Source organism: Plectropomus leopardus, chromosome 20 (genome assembly GCF_026936395.1).
Source record: "Plectropomus leopardus strain MGB_pleo_1.0 chromosome 20, ASM2693639v1, whole genome shotgun sequence".
NCBI classification, from domain to species: Eukaryota; Metazoa; Chordata; class Actinopteri; order Perciformes; family Serranidae; genus Plectropomus; species Plectropomus leopardus.
Window position 1 is genome coordinate 19360482 of NC_142195.1, and position 27924 is coordinate 19388405.

The 27924-nt window shown below is 38.6% G+C and overlaps 1 protein-coding gene across 2 annotated transcripts in view; it reads right to left on the reverse strand.

The window, feature by feature from the left end:
• Positions 1–299: 299 nt before the first annotated feature.
• LOC121960011 (matrix metalloproteinase-17-like) overlaps positions 300–27924 on the reverse strand; it is an 85478-nt gene continuing 57853 nt past the window's right edge. For both annotated transcript variants that reach the window (XM_088071223.1, XM_042509597.2), the window contains exons 5-10: positions 20989–21165; positions 19957–20059; positions 17400–17482; positions 15875–16027; positions 15003–15260; positions 300–4385 (exon numbers count right to left, since the gene is read on the reverse strand). In XM_088071223.1, coding sequence (XP_087927349.1) covers positions 4060–4385; positions 15003–15260; positions 15875–16027; positions 17400–17482; positions 19957–20059; positions 20989–21165 — 1100 coding nt within the window. In that variant the 3' untranslated portion in view covers positions 300–4059. The remainder of the gene's footprint in view (positions 4386–15002; positions 15261–15874; positions 16028–17399; positions 17483–19956; positions 20060–20988; positions 21166–27924) is intronic.

The following is a 27924-nucleotide window of genomic DNA, read 5'->3' on the forward strand; positions in this document are numbered from 1 at the left end:
CGCTCCATGGATGATGAAACTATTTTAGCATATTCAGAGAAACTTTTAAAATGATAACTTTCTGTTTTCAATAACATTTTGATATTAATAAATTAAAACACACATAATTGTTCTGGTAATGGTGTCTTGCCAAACAGGACATACAGCTAGAAAAAGTGACCCATCCATGCTGCATTAGCCTGCGGGTGCAGGTGCTCTCCCGGTGGCTGCTGAGCCAAACCAGTTAATTAATAATACCAGTCGAGCGTGTCAAGAGGGGGGAAGGTAAACTGCTGCTGTCGGCAGAAATGGCAATTGAGTGACTTTTTAAACTTTTAAACTTTATTTTACCTCAAAACAGAAAGAAGTGTTTGGGTCTGCATTATTTTACTGGGGTTCATCTGCAGCCTTTAGGTAGAATAAATGAACAAACATCCACACAAATACCTGCACAGACATGCGCTTATTGTAATTGTGCCTGTGCATGATTTATATGTGATCTTTAACAAAGGTGAGTTCATTGTTTGTTTGCAAGTTCCACTATGGATAAGGGGGGTCATGGGGTCACTAAATGTTTTTTAAAAGAAGTAAATGACTGTTGGTCTATTCACAAAACTGGGATGTCTATGAAGTAGAAAGATGCAAGTAGTTTTGAAATTGGTCTTACATTACCAGAGAAATCACAGGAAAAAAAGGGCTGTGGCATTCATGTTTGCTCAAGAGGTAGAAAATATACAACTACCAGAATGCACTGCAGCATACCAGAACATTGTTAGTTGGCTTTGGGACAAAAACAATATGGCAGCTGGCCAGTAACAAACAATCCCTCCTTACAGTTAAACAGTGAGCTAAAACATGTTTCTGAAAATACTGAGGTGATAAATAGGCAATGCAGTGACATAATCTAATATTTGATTGGCACTCCCTAGCTTTACTGTTTCATCTCAGTTTTCCAGCCTCTGTTTTCAAAATACAGGAAACAGTATGGCTGGCAATTCAAGTTCACAAACGTTTGTATTACATCTTAACAATGCATTAAAATATGTTCTGAAGACATTTGAGGACATTTTTGATAAGCACTGTCTTTTTTTCTGTTTTTTTCTTCCTGTAAGCAGGAAGGTGCCCACTTCCTGCTTACAGACTTCTGTATTACAGCTAAACAGTGCCCTACAATAACTTCTGAAGACACTTTAGATGAGAAATGGGCGATACAGTCAAAGAATCTTGGATTATTTTGATCAGCACTGCCTCATTTTATCTATTACCCATCACAACCTCAGAAAACAAACCTACACCAGTGTGTGTTTGTGTGTGTTTACTTGTGTGTGTGTGTGTGTGTGTGCCAACCAACACTCGACAGGTCTGACACCCTGTTAACTTTGATCTGTAAATTAGCAGTATCTGAGCAAGTGCATATTTTTGGACTAGGTGACATTACTTCCCTGATTTTCTTTCCTTAAGAAACATGGGTATACTGTATACTTCTCTGCCAGCAAATCTGTTCATAAAGCCACACAGAGCGAGTGTGTGGTGTGATTGACATGATGCAGTTTGCATTCTTGACGAACAGTAGTGACCATTACAAGAGGAAACATGCTTAAGAACATCAGAGAAATGGAGAGCGGCTCCCAGTTGGTGTCTGCAAGCTGTCATGTTACCTTCATCTGCTTTCAAGGCCGGGCTCCTTTTCAATGACACTAAATAATTACACACTCACGCCCACACAGCCGCAACACTGAGTACTCAAAATAATCTGTCTCCTTAAAAATTCATGTGACCACAGCTAACTAATAAAGTCATTCAGATATTTTTTTTTAATTTTTCTACAAAAATATTTTACATTAGAAAACACAGCTTAAAATGTACACAGTCCACTCGGCTATGCAATAACTGCAGAACCTTTCAACTCAAATATATCAGTCTATAGGTAAATATATCTTAACAGCAAGAAAATCCAGGCGCCAAGTTGTGATTCTTCAAAGGAGCTAGGGGCGATAAAAGAAATTATCCAACGGTCCAAAAAAGACTCTATAAACTCTATGACCTGAACAAAGCAAAGCAAAATAAACTGGAACATTATTTCATCTGAATTTGATACAAAAGATACAACTAAAGCAAGAGCAGGGAATGCTTTTGAACCGGAGGTGGAAATGAGGAAACCACAGGGAATACGTACATGAGCACCAGTTCCTCACTTCAGAGAACAGCTGAGGAAACTGGTGCTGAGAGTCCATCCACCTACTCATCCATCCATCCTTACGACTCTCACAGTAAGAAGTTGGAAAACTGAATGTTTGGTGAATGGGAAGTGTTAGTGGTGCACACAGCATTGAAAAATTAGTTTTATAACTTCAAATTTAAATGTCTGTGTTACTCTGGATAATCTGAAGACTTTCCTGTAAACTGTTTTTATTCAGCCCGGTCATCAGGAGAAATTTGTACAATTCTGCAAATCATGAATACATTACATTTGTGTGTTTCCAATGTATCATATCAACATTTCCTAAGTATAGTATATGAGCTGACTTTGTCATCTGGAGGTGGAGGGGATGGTGGATGGCTTGCCACGTCTGCAAGACACTGCGAACTATTGTTCAAGACCAACATACAATAAAAACAGTTGTGAGACCTTTGTTGTTTTTCAAGTGTTTTTAGCCAACAAATGTGGTTGCTTCTTACCAAGAAATCACTACTTTTCCAGTAAGGATTGTGGCTCCAAAACCAGGTATTTTAAGCCAAAACAATCTATTCCCAATTGTAATCAAATGTTTTTTGGTGACTAAACCTAAACACACATTCGCTACAGCATTGTTGAAACATAAAGCTTCAACCATGTTTTGGCAGTACCTATTTTCATACCTTAATACCTTCCTGACATTCCACCACAGTATACGTTATATGAGGATGATAGTGACAAACTTCATTTAAACTCCAAATAACAAAACAAAACTCACAAAAACCACCTCAGGCTTGTTAGTTGTCTAATTAGTTCAAACAATTGTTCAAACAACTACCAACTCTGACTTAGTAAAAATAACCTTTAATTTACCCAGTTTTATATGAAAATATCGCTCTGCTGTTGATAGCCGACTTTTAACAGTCCTGAAGAGGTCAGAAGAGACTGAACTCTGATGCTGTGGACTGTGCGCTATATTAGGTACATCGTCAATATAGCATCTCTGTATCAGTTTAATAGGAAGATGGGCATCTGTGTTTTTAGTGAAAATCCTACCTTCAGGATTTCTAAATACCAAAGTATACCAAAATACCTTGATACCGCCTAAGCCTAGTTTTAACTTAATATACAATAAAGCACAAATGTAATGTAATTTGTGATTTGCAGAAATGTACAATACCAAAATCTCTTCTTGGAATGAGTTTCTGTTGGAACTACTACTAAATCATCCAGATGAGTTCTGAGGATTATCCAGAGTAACACCAACAATGTTTTGCAAAGAGACATTACAAATCTAATTTCCCACTGTGTTGAACAGCACAAAAAAAAGTTCCACTTACCTCCACTATATTTGGGCAGAGGCAGAAACTATTACATTAAAGTTCAACCATCTACATGGCTAGATACCCCTCGAGATAAGTATGAAAATATGTGACCCTATAATAATGCATCTGCTGTAATAAAATCAAACCGGGAACAGTGTGTGTGCTGGCACACTGTTTACCTTTGCACCTGCTTATATCAGGATCCCTTTAACTTGACTGTATGTGAGTCATTGCAGTTGTAAACCTGTTGCACATGAAGACAAATAATCACAGTCATAGAATACATCTAATTAACCTATAACCTTTTTACTTGTAGAGATGAGGCAGTTTGACCATTTAGTGAAAAAAAACAAACAAACAAATAAAAAACCTTTTATAAAGCATGTGTGGCATGATGCCTTATAGGACAACTACTCTAGCTGGCTGTGCCCACCAAATAACGTAAAATAAATAACAGCAAAATTAGCGCAAAAGGGATACCAAATGATATAATAAGGAGAAAATTCCAGTTTTTGCTTCCAAGGAGTGTCCACTGGCCCTTCACCAATCAGCTCAGGAACTTTGTCCCTTGCTTTGGCATCATAGCAGTTCAGAGCGGAGGGAGAGCGAGAGCGTCCAGAGAGGTGGCAGCAACCACAGGGGAGATGGGGAGGGCCGGGCGCCTAAAGGCGAGGCAGTGTCAGAGGTGCAGGAGCACACCTCGTATCCATTCTCTGCGTGGTCTGGGTGATGATGCACGTTAACTCTCGTCTCTGTGCTTTTGAGCTCTGCATCCGGAGAGTCTGACTGCATCTCAGTGCACAGTAGCCAGTCTGTGGCGATGAGGCGAGGGTATCCTGCCTCAACCTCCATGTCGCTGCTCGGTACTCGCCAGTACTCCTTTCCCTTGAAGAAATAGGACGAGCCTTCAATGAGAGAGAGAGAAAAAGAGAGAGGACAGAGGGTTGATATTAGAAGAGAATACAATATAGGACTATATGCTTTAGTATCCACACAAGGTACAACACAAAACAAATAAAACAAGCACAAAACAAATAAAACATCATAGGCGTTAATTTCATGAGTCAGTGAGCCAGGGTGCAAAGTGTTTATGCTTAGTACTTTCAAACTGTTATTAACATACCCCATGGTATACCTGTTCAAGACGGCATGGGAGTAATTTGAAACAGGGTGGGATTACAGAAGATACATATCAGAGGGTGTGCACAGCCTTATATCCGCAGTGGGGAATCATATAATTTCATTCAATACAACAGCAATGCAATCCCACTGGAGGGCTTAACCACAAGTGAGTTTAGAGAAAAGAGTCCAGATCAACTAAAACACTATCATGGATGATTTTTAGATCAGATAATTTCAGATTTTATATGAACAATGTTGTCTAATTCCCAAAACCATTTGAATCTAAAAAGACATGATGTCCATTCTTACTCTGCAGAAAACACTATGTAAAAGGGATAGTTTGGATATTCTGAAGTGAGGCTGTACTAGATACTTATCTACAGTTTGTGAATTACATACAGCAGATGTTGGTTGGCACACCCCACAGTTTGGAGAAGCTGAAACTGTTTAAGGTTTTTTGGGGGGAGTTTTTCCCTATCCACTGTGAGCGTCCAAGGAACGAGGGTTGTCGCGTGCTGTAAAGACCTCTGCAGCAAATTTTGATTTGTGATTATGGGCGTTCTAAATAAATAAAACAAACAAATCAATAAATAGATAAATACATGATCCAAACTATCGCTTTAAATTTGGTATTGTTCCTGTTAGTTTTTACTTGTGTACCCTTCAATGACACTCTCCTTGCTAAAAACTTTGCACAATGCACTCACATACAAATAGACCTCTTAGTGTACTGACAAAAGACTAGTCTAAAATTGTAAAACTAAAACAACCAACCTCATAAGCACTCGGTGTGCTTGCTGTGCAGACGGCGGGCTCCATTCTCTTCATATGAAAATAAAAGCTATGCTGGCACACATCAGTGTTACCACTCACCATGTGTTGTCACAAGCTTTTATTCTGTGGTTCCTGTTGGAAGTATTGTGGGTTGGTGATGATACAACTAAGTAATGAACCAAATTTAAAGTGTCCTGTATATACTTGGATGTTGTAGGCAATAACTTTGCTGGTGATAGCTGCAAGATTGGGCACCAACATTGGAAGAGACTGGATAATTGAGCACCAGCAGGAGCATGCATAAACACCCCTTAAATTAGACTCGTTGGAGAGAAGGTGGATTTTGTTTTGCTGTATAAAGAAATGGTTATCAAAAGGATCAGAACTGATTCTGACTTATTGCTAATGTTGCATTAAAATTTTACTTTTAATGTACATGTCATTTTATGGGATCTTATGGGATCTGACACCATAATTGCATTGTGCTGGTTACTGACACACCCCCTACAGCGCCTGTCCTTTCTCTTCAGGGTACTTAAGTTAATTAGAGTTTCCAAAATACCAAATAGGCACTGGCAGAACAAAGGAAAAAAAAAAAAACTAAACACTGTGCGCTTCAGATGAAAATACCACTTTGTTGGAACAAAGCCTCTCTATTTTTTTTGCGACATGCTCTTTTTGTAGCTTGTCAAATACAATATCTGATTTGAGTATAGAAATCTACTGTATGCAGCCAACATTCATATGTGGGGCCCACGTGGGTAGTAAATAGGCTGAAAAATGGGTCCTATATGGGACTGTCCACAGGTTTCATAATGGCCCCATACCAATCCCTACATGGGTTGGTTTACCCAAGTGGGCCCCACAAGACTTGTGTTAGGGTTACCTGGATATCAATTGGGTATGGACCCATTATCATATATAGGGCCAACCTGGGTAAACCAAGCCCCCAGGAAATGTGGCACATTTTGAATTTGAACATTTGAACATTTTTGTTGTGGCCAAACAGCTGTACTGCAATTTCTGCACTTCACATGATGCCCTTTGGACCAAAAAGACCTTTTCCCACTGATTTACATGGCAAAGTAGACCTCAGTAAATTGGCGGATACATTTTTGAGCATCACAACCCCTGCAAAATGACTTGTTTTACTAGCAGGATTTTATCCTATAACATTTTGAAACTATATAAGAGTTGCAGGATTAAATAATTTTATTACGATTCAAATTAGCAGAAGTTAGCCACTTGGCCGCACTTGTCAGAGCTTGGCCACTGCAGCTCTCTATTGTGCTTGCTCTACGTATTGCCGATAATCCATGAGTTATCCTGGTAATTTTATATGTGGCAGCTGAACCATTTTGGCTTCATGTGCCACTGAGCGACTCTAATAGGAATGAATGAGGCCCTGTTCAATGCTGTATGCAGGTATCGTAATACATCCATATAGTGCACCAATCCACGTGGCCACTGGCATGGGGCCATTATGGAACTAATGGACAATCCCATATAAGGCTCATTGTAGGCCTTTTACTACCCACATGGGCCTCTCTACAAATGTCAAAATAAAACCTCAAAAATTTTTAATTTGGTTAACCAACCCAAACTGTTTTCCCGAAACTCTCAGAAACTGAATGTGTTAACTAGAGGGCAACCACCTCCAACTGTACAAGGCTATTCACTGAACCCACCACAATACATGCTATTCAATCCTATTCAGCTTCTTCAATAACTGGTGACTGAGACAAACAAGAGGAGAGCACAGGTGATAGTATTGTGGCTCATTCATTTTCTCAACTGGTGATTGAAATGAATAAAAGGCGAGAGATAAAAAAGAGAGGGAGCTCGAGCGAAGTGAGGGAAGTTCTCTTGTTAATGGCATTGCAGCTCACAATTAACTGTGGAGTTTATATTATGTGTGTGTTTAATTGCCTATCTCACATAAACTATAGGAAATAACCAAATATTATTCAGTCGCACTGGTGTGAACCTTGCATTCATCCAAGTGTTGGAGGACGTAAGGCAATGAGATGAGAGCAAATAGGAGTGAAGGACAGAGGATGATTAAAGCATTCAGTTTACTTCTGAATGTTTCCTGCAACCTGAGTGGAATATTTACTAAAGAATTTGTGAACAATATGTTCGAGCATCACTTTCTAAATTAAATGAATAATTCAGCAATGTATTGCCTGTGTGGCTACATGGAAGAATGACAGGTCTTTGCTTCATAATTCTTCATCCATGCTTGGCCTTGATAATGAATTCCAAATGGCAGACAAAATCTCTTCAAAATACAGTCTAAAAGTTTCTACTTCTAGGTCATTCTGCTTCTGAGAAAAAATGAGTTACATTCACTCTGGTCTTCATTTTTGAGCAAAACCCAAGTACTGAACCCTGACAAGTAACCATCATCTCTTGAGATAAGATGATGTATTTTTGTTGTTCCTAATGGGCAATAATTAAAATAACTAAAATGTTCAAGGACTTTTCTGTAAAGAGCCTTCACCTTTTCAAGTGGGTGAATGCTTATGTAACCTGGAGTCCATTTCTTGTGCATAATCATGAGTTTATATTCAAGCTAGGTTGCAGGCTGTTGGAATAACAATAAGGTATGCTCTATAATGTGCACACACATTGTGCCTCCAAAACTTCTTTCTTATTTCTCTAAGTCCTACCTTAACCATAAAACAAGTCCCAAAATAGCTCAACGAAGCCCTTTCCAATGTGGATATATTATATATGTTTTCTTTACTTCTCAAAATTGTCCTTTTTCACAATGTCTAGAGCTGAGTTTTTGCCTCACAAAGAAAGGAGTAGAAGACACACACACTCACAAAATCACTCTCCTTATCCATCTATCAGTATTATAGGAAGCCCAAGCCCATAGGGCTGAATGCCACATTTCCAAAATTCTTCTTTCTTTTCCCTCAGAGACTAAAAGTCCTAGAGCTGTCCAAAGTGGTGAACAAATCTAAAATGTCATCCACAACTAGCTAATAACCCCTCTTGGGCTATCCCTTGAACCAGGGCCGGGACAGCTGACCCAGTGTTCCCTCTGCGTCATTGACCCTTACTGTCTAATAAGTTTAATACAGTCAGATCACCTCCATATTCGCATGTACTTGCCATATGGTAACAAATGAATTTGACAATTTTATAAAAACGTATCAGATCTAAACTGGTTTAAATGATGACAATTAAAAGTTAACTTACCCCCAGTAGTATTTACCTTTTTTCTCTTTCCTGAAGGAATTTTGCCTAAATATTGAACCATTAGTCAACTTTAGGATCTCTCAGATCATGACCTTCTCTGTGTCATGTCCAAGGAAAAAAGAAGTGCAGAGAGAGAAAGAAAAAAAAAAACAATAACAAAAAAAAAAGAAGTGCAAAGAGGATTTCCAGTTAATATATATGATCAATTATTCATCATATCATAGTAGAAAATCCCCTTTTCGTGACTAAACAGTAAAACTTGGATTTTATATTACTGACTTTTGGTAAAATTGAGATGGCGTTATTGTTGCCATATAGCAACATCATGTAATAGAGATATGGACCTAAAAGTAATTTCATCATTGTCCAAAAAGAGTTTCATTATTGTGCAAAAAATCCTAAAGCCAAAACATAGCACTCTTGGAAGAGTAATTAGATTTACTTTATGGTAATGTTTGGTCTTAGGGGACTTCTCTATTAATTCATTACTGAAACATGAGGCTGGTCTTACTGTATTTATATATATTTTTTGTCAACAAATCACATAAGAACACGGCCCCAAGCACATTCATTCATACTAAAGATGTTAATCATTAGAAATGAGTTTCAAATACATAGTTTCAGTCCTAAGAAAGGATCAGTAATTTCATAAGAGAGCTGGTCAATTTAGCAAAGGTTACTCAACAGGAGTAAATAGTGCATTTATGAGAACTAATTTCATCTGTGGATTAATATATGCTAATTTTTAGTTGGGGTAGCTAGGCAGTATATGGGATTTACAAATACACTACAGAGTCTATGTTAATGACAATGAAGGATCATGTCTAACAGTCAGGCTTATTGAAGTGTTTTTAACAATATTTGGACATCAGTGGAGCTCTATGACAGAGAAATAATAATAGCAGGCTTTAGGTGACTGTCCTCCAAACTACACACACACAGGTTGTTTTAACAAGCAGAAATTACAACTCATATTTAGGTTTATTGTTAAGGTACCCTCCAGTGGCCAGAAGAAATCAGGCAATTTAATATGAGGAGCGAAAAGTCCACCTGGTGTGGGTGGAGGGAATGATGGACAGGTCAAACAAGCAGTGGACTTAGATCTAGCTGTAAATTCAACGTTGAAGATTTATAATAAGGTAACATAATATGGCATATATCATGTGATGTACATTATGAATGTCACATGAGATATATCAGGTTACATTAAATAACAAACATACTAATCTTAGGCCAAACCATGATCTTTTTTCTAAACCTGACCAAAACTAACCACGCATCACCTATTGGTGCTACTGCAACTATTTTACAATGTTAACCATGTGTTTAAAACTGCCGCCATTAATGGTCATGTGCAGGCTCTTCTGTCATCCACTGGTAGGGATGCTAATTTAGGAAACACTACTGTGGGTTGTATTAGAGGGTAGGAACATATGATCTGGAGGACTTGTTTTTGGGCTTTGGCTATGTGGCAGAGCAAATTATTCAATTTGTCATTACTAATCTTTTAATTGCCTTTGCCTTCATTTAGTACATTTATTTATTACTAGTACCTTCCCATTTTACGATGTTATTTAGTATTTTATCTTTGTTAATGGTATTTAGAATGCTTTGTTATTATTAGTTCCTCGCTGGGATTGGTGTGTTGTATGTAATATGAGCACTATCTATTGAGCCATAGCAGACTTATGTGGTGTTTCCTGTTCCCTATGCTGTTAAAAAACATTTGTTTTTGACGATAAAAGTGTATTTTCTGCATGCTATATGCTAAAGAGGCCTTTCAATTACAGCACTGAATGCTTTTGTTATGATGCTGTTTATGAGTTATATGTTGTGGTGTAACTTGTTGAGCTCTCCATGTTAACAACAACTGCTAGTTTTATTGCAACTTTGTAATAAATCTGTGTGGTGTAACCTTTAATCAACCCTTAGTTTTCTGTGTTAATATTTTCTGGATCTTGTCATTATGAAGTACCAAAGATTTTAAAGCACTAAGTCACTACAGGATCACCTCCTGACTTTATGGTAACAGAGGTTATAACTCTACTAATGTGACACCACTTATGAATGCTGACTTTAACTTCCTCACAGGTTAAAGATAATATTCATGCCTGATAAATTTAATTTTCCTCTCCCTTTACATTTCACCATGACTAAAATGCAAAACTGTTCCTGGGTGCCATACTGATGCCAGCCGCTACGATTATTATCATCATTACAGCTACATTAATGCCCTTTATACCCCTTTTTTTTACTCCACTGCAACCATTCTCTACGGCTTTACTGCCTTTCGCTGTCTCTCTATGATTTCTCTATCTGTCCTCTGAGTCAAGCCATCTATCTTCCTAAGATCTCTTCTTTTTCTTCTCTTGTCCTTATTATCTTTCTTCATCCTCAGGTGTCCCCATATCTCCTCTTGTCTGGATTCCCCTTTTCACATATCCCTCCCCGTCTTTCTGTTCTATTTTCATAACGAGGTGTCACTGTATCTCCTCTCTCCTTCTTGCTGTCATATAACTCCTTTCTCCCCTCCTGTCTGTCTCTATCTCTTTTCTCTCTCTTTTCATCCTGAGCTGGTGAAACAAACAGAGAGCAGGCTTTGATGTGGCTCCAGTTCCCATGCCCCATGGTCTGTCTATGTGCGTTTGTGCGTGTAGGTTTCCAAGTTTACCCTTCCCGGCTCTGTGGTGATAATGGCTGTGGGTGAAGCGGAGTCGGGACTGCGCAATTGGCCTCCTCTCACACATGCACGCATACACACATGTGCGTACACACATCAAACAGCTTGGAGCGAGGCCGAAGACAGAGCACAGACCACTAAACACCTGACAAGGAGAGAGCTTCCTTGTATCCACATGCTGCAGAGGGGATTAGAGACATCCAGGCTCCCACTGAGAGTGGCCTCAAATTTCAGAACTCACTAGCTGGTTTGGGGGTATTTTTGAATCTAAAAATGCCCTAGCATCATTCAGAGCCTAATATTCACACACAAACACACACACACACACACACACACATACACACACACAACAGTAAAACAGAAGAAAAATATATAGAAAAAAAAGTTTCTCAAACTACTTTTTCAAACAAATTTTACATCTCTTATTAACATGCATGTGTGATCGGATGAGTGTGATGCTTCGGTGGAAGCAGGCATTGTGACCTTGACACTCAGCTGCTACAGAGGAGCTGCTCACAGTGATTACACTGGGTGAGCTCCAAGGTTTGAACGTGTTTCACTGCAGAGTGTAGGCATAAAAAAAAGGACCATGTGTGTTACGTCAAAATGACAGATAAAAGGTTAAAAAATATTTTGACACATGAAAAAGCAATCAAATGCAAATGTGCCCTCTAATCTGCATACTGCAGCTATGCCAACAAAATATTGTGCATGGATACAAACAGGGAGACTGCCAAAATAAAATAAACTCAAATGAGATGAAAATACATGTCATGACCGAATGTGCTGTATGAATGATAACGAATCTTACACTAAAATAGATTTTTCCAGATAGATGCCATATCTATGAGACATACAGTAGGTGTTTCCATTTAATAAATGCATTACATTTGAATTCAAACCACTTTTAAAATGTAATGAGATTATTCTTCATTTAAATGAGACTAAGGTGATGAATGATTTGTTCCACTCAAACATCAACATTATGTAACTTAATCACAATGGCATTACTACTGTGCTATGCCATCACAGCTTTGTGGGATGCGAAATGCTCGTGTCAACATGCTGAACATCCTCACAGTTATTCTGCTAGCATGCTTCTCTTTAGCAGGAATAATGCTTAGAATGATTACAATTCTTGAGCATGTTAGCATGCAAAAATTTGCTAATTAGCAACAACCTCATCTGTAGGGCTGTTCCTAATACAAGTGAAGGGACTTTGAAGCTTCAGTGATAATTAGCCATGAATATTAATAATAATCCATCATATTCCTATACACTGATTAACTAATCAGCAGAGTTTTGTGGGACTAAAGTTAGCAGCTGTGGATAACTATTTGCAATTAATCTCACTTGATACTTTTTCTCATCGGATTGTCAATTTAATACTCAGAGCAGGGGCTGATTACTGCACTGATAACACTGGCCTCATTTGTGTCTAACACTTTTTCTAACACAATATTCTCCACAAATTTGGCATTGAAAAAAAAATGAAGCATTCAAAAATTGATTTGGACATTTGTTACCATGGCAATGATTGAAGTTTCAAAGCATTTGGATCGCCCCTTCTTATTAATTTTGCAAGCAGTCAAAAGTATTGAACAAATAGAAACTTCGACCTTGATGGCACTAGATGAAAAGGCATCACCAAAGTCATTACAGTGCATCCCGTGGGGGACATGAATGTTTGTATCAAATTGCAAGGCAATCCATGTATTAGATATCAAGACATTTCACTCAAAATCAAAAATATCAGCATCATGATGGCACCAAAGGAAAAGTAAAGGGAACACCAAAGTCAGTGGATCCATCCTCAGGGGACCATAAATGTTCATTCATCCATCACTAAAAAGAAACATTTCAAGTGTCTCTGACGCTGCAGTGTTTCCTGCTCCGAGGAAGTTGGCTCAGAATTGTAATCTCATCGTAAAACTTCATCCAAGACTTGAAGCTGCATGTTTGCTAACTTGCATAATTGTTCCATCGATGTCTCATATTTCTCTTGTAATTCATTCCTGTATGAGGATTTCCCCTGAGAAGGATATTGCACTATCTTGCCTTTGGCACTGGCAGCTACCAGAGCTACCAGTGGTCTAATGCTCTGGTGGAGTGTTACAACTCTATTTTTCTCTGAGAAATGTAATCATTTAGCGCTGGAAGAAACAGACAGTCGAGATTTATCATTTATATGTTAAATGCAATCAATCAGTATGTCTTTATAATGAATTTTTAATAAAGACACAAGAGGTCAAAATATGTCACACATTTTCAGTCTTGGTGATAGATTACATTTGGGGGCATGGTTTTGGTCATTTATCTTGTGGAATATTTAAAAAGTAGCAACACGTCATTATTATCAGACATTTATTTCAAGTTCTTTAGAGAAGCCTCCATGTTATGGAAGCAGAGAAAGACAAAGTGAGACATCTGCTTTTGTGGTATACTATCATGTCGTGATATCATTGTCATTGATGTATCTGGATTTTTTGTTGGGCTTCTGTCATTTATTGTAAAGCACTTTGTGATACCTGCTCAAGGAAGCCGTTATATACATAGAAATTTAGCTTAGTTGGCCTACTTCACTTTCACCACAGGAGAAAGCACCTTAGGTTATACTTCAAAAGTAAACATGAAAGTGGTTAAGATAATTACCACACTTTATGTAACTTGTTGCCTGGTTGAAAAAAAAGGAACTTATTCCAACAGACTATAAGCTGTGTGGCAAAAGTCGGCCAGTTGTTTCCACCATTATTACAGGGGTTTCAGACACTGTTAGATGATCTGACAAGTACCTCATCTGAGGCATACTGGTGTAACATTATCTCATTCCTACTTACAATAGTCTAATGCTGGGGCAGAAGCGTTTGTGTTGTATCTCGACACAGAAGGGGTTGGCGGTAAGTCATGTGAGTCGACCTATCTTAACTAAGGCAACAAAAGTACTTGGTTAGGAAAAGGTGTGATAAAATAATTTAACGTTTACTTTTAATTTCAAACAGGACACAAACATTGGTTTCCTGGGTCAAAGTTCTGTGCTTGTTGGACCCATCCATCCCCTCCCACCAGTCCTATGCATGCTTTTTCTTTATACTATGTCTCTTCCTCTGAATGTTTAATAATGATGCTGATGGTTTACACTGGAGTTGGTTGAGAGCCTGACGTGTCTCGTACAAATGCAAAAGGGTGCCTTCAGTGTCACAACACTGCCCGGGCTGCATTTTTCTGATGCCATGGTAGTGAGACCAGGCAGACTGATGGCTTAAAACATCAAACAAAGCTTACATCAATTAACCTTCATTTTAACCCTCACCTTCAGTCTCACACTTTGGTTGGTGACAAAGAATGAGATCATGGATCTTGATATGGGGTCTCAAGGAGTTAGAATCACACCTTTCTATAGAGGGACTGGCTTTACTCTATGTGACAGGTTGAAGCACTCAAAGGACCTAAAAGTCAACAACTGACTCCCTTTGAGTCTTGTGCACAATCCGTAAGGTGAGGGCAGAACTAAATAATGCTAGGGCGACATCTTCAAGCATGTTTGAGAGTACCTGGAGAGGAGCTACAGGAAGGTTTTGAGAAAGTGGAAACAACTGTTTTCTCAATGCACAGCTAAAAAGATCAGCTTTTTTCATACCAAGCACGACTGTGGATAATAATTAACTATCATCGATGTGATTTTGTTTTCAGTCTATGTAACTGATAGAAGAAGAAAAGCATTTTCATTGCTACTCACCATCAGACCACCTCATGGCGTCGTCCAGTTGTGGCGGCAGCCCCTTCCAAAGCGTGCTGTCTTTAGGGTAGCCCAGGTCCATACGCCTCAGGTGGTCATCGTAGCGCCAGTAGTGGTTGTCCTTGAAGAAGTAGGTTTTGTCGTTGTGTAGCCAAACAAAAGCTGCATCCACTCCTTCCAAGGGCAGGCCAAAGTCACTGATTGGACGAGGGTAGCCCTCTTCCACAATATTGTCTTTAAATATCCAGTACTTTAGACCTGAAGAAGGTGGACACAACAATCTAAAGTTTTTTTACATCACACACAGCGCACAGTGTGTGCCTTGAGATGATACATTTGAAAAGATGAGAGACTTGAAAGATACGTAAAGGACACTCATAAAATAAAAAAAAGATTAACACATTTTTTTTGCTATGCAGCCAACAGAGAACGCTCGCCGCCAGGAAAGCTGTTATACATTTTATATCAAATGTGAAACATGACCTTGTTTCTGCACCCATGTTTTTTAAAATTAGATTCAAAACTCTTCTGCACTCTCACACAGAGAAAAAAAAGTCGCAATTTCCTTCAAAGTCCCAGTAAGAAAGGTATGAACTGCCTCTTTTCATCTCTCCTCTTTATAGTGTGGATGAATCACATTTTAAAGCGTCTGCTAGTTATCAGAAGTTTCAAAATAAAGAGAAAAAAAAAACTTTTTCTTAAGTTTACCTCTTCTTTTAAACTTTTTTTTCTTGTGACAGAAACAGAGAAGAAAAGGAAATGATTGCAGATACTCACTGACACTATTAAACCAGACTAACTTTTTGTATATTTTAAGACTCATTCCATGGTGTGATAACACATTGGAATGTAGAGTTGTTTTGGTACTGTACCTTTGAAAAAGACTATTTTGTGGTCACCAGGTCTCTCATACACAGCATCTACACTGTCCAGGTTTGGTGGGAGGCCCCTCCAGAAACGATGGATCTGAGCAGGACGCAGAGACACCAGGTGCTTCTCTCGTGTTAGTCGCCAGAAGTACTTTCCTATGATGAAAGGAACAGTTTGGAGGATCAGTACTACTTATGTGGATAATGGTGTTGACCATTATTACGGCCAGGGCATAAAAGTTTCCAGGACCCACAGGGGATTTGGTTAGGTTAACATGATTTAAAATGCTTAAAAACGCATGAAAATTGGCAAACATATCAAACTGGTGATAATTGTAAAGTTCTTCATTGATTGGACTTGGTGGGGTTGGGATGGAGTTCCTTTCATGTTTATGGAATTTAATTGGATCATTGCTCTCATCTTCAAGAGCATATGAAAACATTTTGATTTTTTTTCTCCTGACAGTAGGTCAGCCATCTTTGATTTCATGCATTAATTATCATTTCACAAACATGCACCATTGTCCTGTCTGTACCCCTGATATGCGCAAAGGCCCGTTTGTCATTGCTTGCAGCTTTGGTTATTTGTTAATTGTCATGTATTCGCTAAGGGGAGACTTGCAACACAACTTTGCATATGTAAGTGAATATAAAGGACTTAGGAATATAAAGGTTATCACTGGCATGTTTGTTTAGAAATTTTTATACACAGCACCTTACACTGTGAATGTCAAAATCCATTTTCAAGGTTGACAAGGTGTTTCAACTTTTTGAATTTTGTGACTCAAAAAATATACGAATTCATTTATTATCAATCTATTCAAAAACCCATCTGCGTTTCCGCTGCAGTTTGTCTATTGTCATCTTTGGCCGAGTTTACGCATGTGGTGACATTTTAGAACAGCTCTAGGGCCAACTAAAAACGAAGGTTCACCACTCCTTCAAAATTCATAATGCTGTGCTCATAACAACCAACATATACCAGGCTGAGTCATGTCTCTCAAGAATTAGGCCTGGTTAAACATGTGAGACAGGCAGACACCATCCCATATGTTACAGGCTGATTAAAACTGCATGCGAAAGCTACATGATGAACAATTCAAACATTTGAAAAAACAACATTAAGATGGCAAAGTTGTTGTAACAACCATCTATAAACTGTAATATCTCTTGTCAAATGATGAAAAAACAAAATGCCAGTTGTAGTTGAGCATACTCAGCTAACATTAAGAAGGTATGTGAGTCTGTTTCTTGTTTCTGTTGTCAGCGGGAGAGCTAGGGGTCATTCCTCCAGAGGGCAAGCATGAAAGCCTGATGTAATTTTTGGACTGCAGTCTCTCAGCAGGGCTCAACCGGCTCAGTCGGGCGTCCGCATCCACCCCGCTCTTTCATCCTCATCCCCTTTCCTTTTCTCTCTCTCCTTTTTTTAATTTGCTTCCATTTCTGCTCATTTAGCTAATTTCTTTTCATTTTTTCCCACGCAGCTCTGTAGCTTTGCGTCTGTCTCTTTCCCTTTGTGACTCTGTACCTTTGAAAAAGAAGGCCTCTCCTCGTATCTGGGCCACTGCATCAAAGTGACTGGTGCATCTGTCTGGAGCATCTCGCGCCGGCCTGAGAGAAATGTGAGCAAAGTAGGAGGAGAGAAGATTGTGAAAAGAGGGGGAAAAAAGAACCTCTTATGTAAAACTGGACACTTTAAATCTTTGAACGCCACAGACAATGATGTTTCTGTGCTCCGAGGTACCCATGATCTGAAATTCTTTGTTACATATCAACAAAAGTGATGTCTATTTGTCAAAAAATCCATTACCCCTTGTTTTCTTTAAATTCAATATGTGTTGATCCTTTTTTAGGATATTTTTATGCATCAAAATTTAAGTCACACATTTCTTTTCATCCACTGCTGCCTGTGCATGAATCAGTGAAACCAGGCTAAACAATAGAGGAGATGCTATCAGTCTGACATGGTGGGGTCCCTCAGTGCATTTATCCACAGGGTTTTTAAGTGATTTAAAGCACTGACGTGGCTGGCCTGCCAATGATGAAGCCATTAGCACCACGGGGCTGAGAGTGGGAGCCCGCCAGGCCTTATATTATCAACAAAGGTCTCTATTCAGAGCTCTATTAACGCTACACCACTGCCTAGTGGTCAGCATTGGTGCCCTTGTCAGGCCTAATCCAGCTTTTTCACGCATCAAGACCTGATGGAGTTGGTGGGAAATGATTAATGAAGGCAGTGAAAGTCCGAAAGTGGGGAGAAAATATGATTAAATATCCCACCACTGCCTGTTCAGCTTCCTAGTGCTGCCTCGCTGTTTACTTTAGTGTGTGTGTGCATCTGTGTGTTCTTTCAAAGTAATTTGAATCGCAGCACCTCAGAATAAAGGCATTTTTGTGAAGTCTTTCTTTGGATCTCTCGGGGGCTACTTTAAGGTTAGTGCCTGGTGTTGTGTACGTGTGTGTGCGTACACTCAAAATACATAAATGGACGAAATTAAGCCTAATTATCCTCGATAATCTGAAGAACTACAGGCTGATAGCCGCCCAACTTGCTTTAGGGAATTACTTAATTAGACGGGCAGGCTCCCAAGCTCACTCTCGGCCTCTTTGCTAATTTGCTTTGTCGGCACCTTATGACTTCATATCAAGCACCAAAAAACTCTTTTTTTACAACAACTATTGAGTATTCCCACATGGATTCATTACATTGTTTATCAGCGAAAGACAGGGGAAAAATGTAAGAAAATTAAAAAACAATCACAATCTAATTTTGGTGATTTACTAGGAACCATCAGAACAATAGAAATCTCAACATAATGAGATCCAATATATTTACCCTGCAATAAATACCACCTGTGTGAGGACTATTAAGAGTATAGTGTTTTTATGGATTAGATGAACTTATATTATTGCCCAAACTTTAATATAGTTAATTTTTATGGCTGTGTAAACATGCCTAGTTAAGGGATTTATATTACCTTGAAACAGGTAAGCATGCACATTAAAATTGTTTATGTAATTTTTGCAGAACTTTATGAGTCTGTCCTTTGCCAACTGAACCATAAGACATATCGAAGAGCAACACTTGTCCTAATAAGATGCGTCTTGAGTCCACTGTGGAGCAAACCACACTGTTGGTGCCAAAATTGTACTGTGCCATCCTATTTTTTATTGACACTCCTCTCTGCTGCACTCCTCTGGGCATTAAAGCGCAGGCAGTGTCATGTTGAATGGGATTTACAGAATGAGTAAAGACTGGAAAACATAAGATTTTACAAAACAGAGCTGCAACTTTGGTGATGCAAGATCACTGCATTTGATCTAAGCACAGCCGGATGGAAATGTGCTATACAAATGCAAGTCCATTTACTTTTTACAAAATTCAGGTGGCAGGAGACAATTTAAAGTATAAAAATATGATGGAATATGATGCAGTAAGGCCCTCAGTTATTGTGTATTGCTTTGAAATAGCTATAAATATTATTATAAATAGCCTTTTAATCAACATCGTTTTCAATGGTATTCCAGCTGAGGTAACATACATGTAGGCATGACTTAGATTTCCACCTCTGTTGGAAGAAGCAACCTCTTTAAATGTTCATGGGACACTTATTCATGTCAATGACACATTAACTTGTAATTATTAATTTATAATCCCCTCGACTTTTCATATGTGTTGCCATGTGAGAGAGAGTGGAAAACTGTAACAAGAATTGTTACAGTTACTAATTGGCACATTTGCATTTTTGGGTCATTTTGGAATCGGTAGAATAGGTAAACCTTTTGTTTTTAGCTAAGGCCACTTTTTTGGTCAGTGCTTTTTTGTTTGGATATTTACATTGAATTGTACATTTTCTTATTATTATGTAATAAACACTTATCAAACAGTTATTTGTTCATTAACATTTCTTAGTGTAAGATAACATTTTTAACAAAGGATGCCATTCAAAAGAGATGAGAACAACATCTACTTTTTCAAAAAGTGGTGAGGAATAGAAATGTCAGACTTCAGCCCTCAATGTTTTTATGAATATCCTTGGATCTGAATACATCATCTTACATACATACATACATCTTCTACTTACAGGAGATTGGATCTGTTTTCAGGGAGGTCTAGCAGGACAGGAGGCTCAGCTGTCTGGGAGGGGCTGCCTGGTCGGTTTGTGTGGGACACCGAGTCTCTGACACCTGGGGGGGACGTCAAATGTCAACTTGAACATAAAGCATGTAATAACATTATTTTGATTCTTGGTTATTTGCTCTACTACCGTCTTTTACAACATAACTATTTGGCTATATTGCAGCATGGTACAACATGCCACATTCTGTGTGTAATTCTCCCTTCCTTTTTGTTGGTTTTGTGCCTTTGTTCTCTCATATACTTCACTCTTCTTCATATTGATCATTCTGGCACTGACATTTGCTCAAACTTTCCTATAGCGAATGGTGTGTTAAGGCCCTGCGCCGCAATGAGGTCCAATTAAATCCATTCATGTTTTCATTAAATCAGTACCATTCCTCTACAGAGTGCATCAGTTGCTGCTTCTTGCATGTGGAGGCCTCTGTATCTTCACTCTGTTGAGCTGTCACCAGCATACGGCTGTTTCCACCAGCAGCGGGAAACATACATAATTATAGCAGAAGCTCCCCAGTCATGGTCAGTTGAGTGGAGGAGGATTCTGTGAAAGCAGCAGTGTATGTCTCCACAGTGTTTACAGACACACACTGAGATTTCACAGCACTGCTCAGACATCGAGTAGAAGCAAAAAAATCTTTGAGACTCAAATAAACAGCTAATTTAGCCAGTATGTTATGTAGCATAAACGTCTGTAATGATATAGTGCTGTAAACAATCATGGGAAACTATATGTCCAGTAGATGACAATTCTAAGATAACATAGACTAGGCGGGATGCAGGAAAGTATTTTTGCAATACTAAGAAAGGCTGGCTGTAAAAAAAAGGGAAAAAAAATGACTTCCTTTAACAAATACATGGCCAATTTTTTAACACTTGAGGCAGAATTATTCTGGAAACTCTGATGGATTGCAAATAATTTAATTCCTTCAACCTCTTTCTTTCACGTAAAACACACATATAGCTACATGTTCCCTCGTACCGTAGAGCTGCCAGACGCGGACCTTGTCTTCATAGGGTAGGTCGTATTTTAGAGGGTCTCCTACAGGACCTTGGTAGTATGGCCTCATGATGGACTCTATGGCTGAGGTGTGGACCAGACCGATGGCGTGACCGAACTCGTGGACTGCAACTGCAAACAGATCCATCCCATGAGAGTCTGAAGGAGACAAAGAGAGAGAATATTTAATAAAATAAGAGTTTGCATCATTTGTAGTAAAACACAAGAAACAGAGAGTAAAACTCTGTTTCAACACATTGTAAAGGTCAAAGGATTTATAAGCCTCAGTGGTGGGGGAAAATTGACAAAGCATAGTATCAGGGCATTTTGCATCACAATACTCAACATATCACAAAATGCTTAAAATCTCAATAATACTGTATCATGACTTATGTATCATGATAATATTGTATTTTGGGGCATCTGGTGATTCCCTTTCTTCATAGAGCTACAATAACATTGATAGTGAAACTGCATGGAACTATGGCAACTTTTCAATTTATGTCACGTACTTTTAATCTCTACTCTCATTAAAAAATACAGAATGCTTAGTGTGTGAAATTTGGTGGTAAATGTTCATTCTAATTTATCTAACAGTTCTACATTAAACAGTATAGCTTAAGGCTGGGTGATGTTAAATGAATTGGAATATGAGGATGTCTGCAGTGAAACATTGTGATGGATAGTGATATTGTTGTTATGGGGGGCAACGAAAGGTGTTAATCAAACACCCAAAGCTGAACCGGGAACCACCAACTTTATGCTTTAAGCATGACATTAGCACAATATCAGCACTGAGGTCTGAGACTAGAAGCACCATGCTGTGAGTGTGTTTAAGAGAGGGGAAGAGAAGGTGAAAGGTGAACTACTGCAAATAATGTATCTGTGAGTTATTAATAACTTACTCAAAAAGCTGCTTTGACAGCCAAAAAAGTCAGCCCAGTAAATGCGAGCAAATATTGATCAATGATGGACACAGATCTTTACGGTGGCAGCGTCAAACTTGGTCGCTAAATAAAATGCTATTTTGCCCATCTGGCAGCTGACAGATCATTGGAGTTATGTTAAAAGCACACAGTGAATGCCATTAACACCATCATGAACCTAAACCCCAATATTTTAATAAGTTAGGCTCAGTGATCAATGATGGGCAGACATCAACGACATTGGCATCATCCTTCGGCCCAGCCCTGGTATAGATTATCTATACCCCTTTTATACTGAATCCACAATCTGAGAAATACCTAATTTGGACACTGCTCAGCATTGTGTGAGGGGGTGAACATAAGTTACTATTAGTTACAGTGTGGTTAATATGGAGAAACAAATAATTGTTAGTAATTTAGAGACAATAGATGATGGCTTTTTCTAAATCTAAAATCTTATGACTTACAGCTGTGTATACGGAACTAGATATAGATTTAGGTAATGTGTGAATGGGTTACCAATAAACTGCTTTTTTATCCATGACCAATAGCATAGGTTAAATGGTCAAACATGGTGAATGCATTCTTCAGCATGATTTGTGAATAAGCAAAGCGTGAAGGATGTTTAGTAAATGGCTCTAGAAAGATCCAGTGGAGAGAGTCACTAATGTGACCAATGTCCAAAACGGACCCAGTCAAATCCATATACAGGTATTTTATCCCTTTTCAACTTGCCTGCTTATGGTGCAAATTGAGAGGCATAACAGACAGCTCAGGAGGCTTTGAGTGCTGTAAGGCATGTGGTGTAGTTAGATAACTATGGTAAATTTGCCTGTGTCACTCTGCTGACAATCAAAACCTGAGCGCAGAAAGACACCTAAAGAGGCTGCAGGCTATTAAAGCATCTTTCCCTCGATGTTCAGCAAGTAAAAAAGAAAAGAGAAAGCCTCCCAAACTCTTTGTCTGACTCTGCCAAGCAAGACAAAACCTGGGGCTTGGAGATTTAGATTTGCAAAAATATGGAGAGCTAGCGTGTCAAGCCAAGCTAGCTTAGAGCTCCTTGGTGGCTAGGCTGAAGTCTGCATTCAGTTAACCTAAGGTTGGCCTCAGCTTGGGACGTGTGCTCGTGCTTACAGTACCCAGCTGGGGTATTCAGGAGGCAAATGCCAACGCTAATCTACAGGAGCACATGGTGCAGAGAGAAAAGGTGGACAAAAGGAAGGGGAGAGAGAGGGAGAGAACAGCGGTTTAGAACAGAGTATGTACCATGTCATCATATTCACGGTCCATGGGAGGCTGACAGAATGAACGTAATGCCTGTGGACAAAGTAGGAGCGGAGAGACTTGGGAGGATGAACCAGATTCATTGAGGAAGGCAGAAAGAGATAGAGAGACAGAGAGGACTTTTGTGTAGCGGTACAGACTATTGAATTCTTTTATATTTAGAGGTTCAATCTTTGTTCCGGCGAATTCACCAGTGAGCCATTACGCAGTCTTTTATCAACCTAAATGATTTCCTTGCATGATGCTGAAGAGAGGAATTACTTGATTCACTAGACCTCTGAGCTCTTCTAGTTGTCCAGTCCTCAAAAAAACTTGAATCAGAGGATTCAGTCACTTTGATCCTAGAGGGCCTTTGAAAGACATATGTCTGGCTACTTCAAAATAAATAAATAATCTCCCCTCTCTAATGGATGCCCTCAAGTTTGCCTTCAGGGTCAGCATATTTGTGAAAGACTCAGTCAACATGAGTCTGGAGTAACTCTGACAACTTACATAAGGATAATGTATAAAGACCTTCATTCAACAACCTTCATTCTAGACCTCCTGGTCTCTCGGATTGCACCGTCCATTCACAAAATTTTTTTTACCAAGTACTTAGTAACGAAGCTAGTTCTAAACAAGTTATTTACTAAACTAGGTTGCAACATTAAAACTTCAAAAACGTCTTAACTTGGAACTGCATATAACTGCTCTATTGCAATTGGGCGGGACAATATTGATATTAAATTGACATTGGGAAATCAGATTAGATATGGTGTTAGATTTTGGATATTATAATATCGTGCAGTCTTCTTTGGTTTTGAAGGCTGCGTTACAGTAAAATCATGCCATTTTCTAAACTTACCAGACTGCTCTAGCTATTCTATAAGTTGCCTTTACCTACTTAGTCATTATGTCCACATTACTGATGACAGTATATCAAAAGAACATTGTGTAAATACTTTTTTAAAGCATCAACAAAATCATCACCAATATTGAGGTATTCGGTCAAAAATATTGATATAATGATATATGATTTTTTTTCTATATCGCCCTACTTGCAATACCACAGTATTGACAACCCAACTGTAGGGGATGGTAAACAACTGCTATGTTATGTTTTTTCTATTTTTGCATGGGACATCGCTACAAATTCAAGCAGCGTGACGAGGCACTGAGTATCTGCGCTGAGTTTTAAATGTTTGCCATTTTTTTCTGCTCGTCACTGTCGCTTTGAACCCAGCTGTCCAATCACAGTGGAGGACGGGCGAATACCACTAAGACCAACCTTCAAATTGCTGAACAAAAACAACAGCAGACAAGAAATGAATACTGAATCCCAACAGAACAGTGGGTGCATTCTCTCTCTCTACATGCTTCAGCCCTCCCTTCATCCAGAGCAGGTAGGTTACTCTGTCTTGTGCCGACATTTTTACTTTTGCAGATATTTTGTATCATAGCAACCAGACACAACCAGAGTGTCTCAGCTGAAAAAATGCTGAACCCCTTATTGCACCTCATTACCCTTCTGCGTTTTACCTTTACCAATAAACAAGTATTTCATTTGCTTTATAACGGTGTAATTTTTGTCATTAAAAAGTAAAAAATATGCGAAAAAATAGCCTTACAAAAAATTATTTTATAAGACACCAAAACCTCAGAATAAATAAAGTAATTTGCAAAAAAAAAACCCATCCCAAAATCCTTGCACCCCAAATTCCTGCAAGGGAAATTCCTTCACCTCCACAGCCCTAAGGACCCAACTAATAACTTAAGTAATGAGTAAATCAGTTCGGAAACATCTCTGGCACCAATTAAAGCACTCATCCCTGTAAGGAGGAAGTTACTGTGAGATCACAAGCTGTAGCATAACCTCCAAAAATATTGGTGGACAAACAATAATTTAAACTTAACTGATAATTCTTTGTAAATGAAGCTATTAATGTGTTTTATTTATGCACTAATACATGGGGAAATATATGTTTCTTAATATATTAACAACTAATCACTATGTAAGAACTAATTTATCTGGTGACCCTAATTTGAATTAAGTGATATGTCAATCTCAAACACTTAAAATAAAATTAATTTCCATTTATAAAGACAACATTACACAACTCTGTGAAAAGACATTATTTTAAAGGTTTCAAGCCTCTAGAAAGCACAGTCTTCCTTTGGGGTCACTTTAATTCAATCACCAGGAAGGCTCATCAGAAGAGATGATAATTCATGCAGCAGCTGAGGACATACAGCTGGCCAATGACAGTGGTGTGGCCTACAGCCAACATCCAGTCCACCATTATGCAAAACACTGCTCTCACGGGATCAGACCAGACCAGTCATATAAATGAGCAACCAGCAATCATTGCCAACAACTTCCTTAATCTCCAAACTATCTGGCCCTCCAGGCCCAAAGAGCTCGTATCCAACATCATTACCAACTACCTCCAATGCACATCATCCAAACTCTCCCCTCCAGGAGGCAACTCAGGACTGTTGGATCCAAAAGAGCCAGGCACAAAAACAACTTCTTCCCCTGAGCAGCGTTCCTCATCGATACACCTGCTTTCCCCCAGACTGGTGAACAGAATGGACGACAGCACTGTAATATATAGCAGGGCTGTCTCTGTGGCAAAAAAGCATTGTCCTTAATCACAGTACAAATATTTAAATTTGCATGTGATACGATGTTCCAGTTAGGAGTTCTTTTTAACCTGGTCTGCTCAAAATGTGCTTCATTTATTTCTTTTTATTAACAAGGAATACTTTGGGATTTCAATCTCACATACAGTGGAGGTCTAGATTTGGTGGTGGTACTTTTACTGTATATGTCCTTGACATAATAGCTAATAGAGTATAAAGTAAAGTTGTTGCTCGTTGTATTAAATAATTTTGTTCTGGAATCGAACTTCTGCTTACTGCATTACAATATATCTATTTCTAGAGCAGTATTATTGTTTTTTTCTGTTTATTGTTGTTAAGGGTACAGTTTGAAACTAGCCATGGCTTTTAGTGGCAATATCAGATGTGGCAAAGATATCTTGCCACTCAGTCCTCCCTACACTTCTCTACTCAGATGGCAAAGACAATGTTTACTATCAATATACAATAACGTTAATGAGAAATTGGCAAAAGCTAATTGAAAAATGGGCCTGAAACAACCTCATGTAACACACAGTCAGTTTATGTTGTGGTTCCCCCGTTCTTCTTTAGCTCTGTCAAAGATGGACAATGATATACTGATATACAACTCTGTTACTGGCATCGACAGCTTCCTACAAGTTTACAAAAAAAAAAAAGTACATGTAAACTAATTAAAAAGCAAAGGTTGCTCTGTGTTGTTCATATCTCACAGCACTTAAGTTGAGAACTTGAACTGTGTGTCCACCTTGTATCTATTGTCTCAGATCTTACACAGTATGATGAAATCACCTTGGTTCATACTGCACCCTTGGGTGCTTCAGGTAAGGATAATTTGTTATGCAATGAATAGAGTGTAGTCAAGTGCTCCATATATTGTGATGTGGTATGATGTAACTACTCTCCAGTACTTGGCAAAACTTTAACAAGGACAAGAAGCAGCTAGCTCAAAGGCCTTTACATGCTGTATGCTTACTTTTGTGTACAATTACATGAAACTAAGAATCATTCTGTTTTTGTTAGAATGAGCTGTTTTTGTCCTCATCCATTGAGTCTGCCATCTTTCACCACCATGTTTCTACCGTAGCACAGAACAGATAAATGAAACACTGGCTTTAGACAAGGCAAAAAGCATTTTTGCATCACCCACAATAGTGAATGGTATTATGTTTTTACCAGTCTTTTTTTCCCTGGTCAGTTTGTTTTGGAGAGGAAACCTCTGCAGATAATTTGAGTACCTGCAGAAACCTCCTGAACAATGAACAATGACGGAGAGTTAATGCTTATCACATGGGAGAAGTTTTAGCTGATGCAATCTTTGCCAATAGATGCCCCTAAATCCCTCACACTCCTCCTTCAATTGTAGACATTGCACTTGAGATTTGCCATCAGTTTGTGTAACTGTTTTTCTTTAATAACAGGTTCGTGAATGGAAATATTTCAATTTAAAGTATTTGTCTTGTCTTTTATTGAATCAATGCAACTAAACCACAGATAGGCAATTATATAATCCTATCTCAGAGTCACATTATGAACTATAAAGTAAGAGAAAGAGCATAAAAATTCAGCCAGTGTAGTAACTACATAACGCCACAAGTGCACCATCCCTTCCAAATATCTCCTGCGTGATCAGTGATCCCTAATACAGTTCTGTAATTACATGTTAATCCACTGGACGTACATGAACACAGCACAGCCATGTATTATGTAAACTTGCAGACACTGCAAATCTGTCCACATTGTTCAAATTATAACTTAAGTAACCTAATGCCTCAAATTTCCCTCTATACTTGGAAGAAAAAAACAGACACATTTTAACAAAGATATATACTATGTACCCTTATCATGGTGGTGAGATTGAGATTGCTCCATTCATGTCACATTTATAGCACATTTGTAGCAGCACTGTTACTCTACCCTCCTCTCATCCATACTTTTTTTTAACTTTTTGGTTTGTTGTTTTTTTGGATTCTGACCCTGTTGCTATTTCCTCTGTATGTATTGTTTTGCAGCATTGTTTGTTATTTTCTATTCTGTAGTGTACTTGAATAATTTGTTACTGTCTGTTCTGTTACAGCCAGCACCTGTC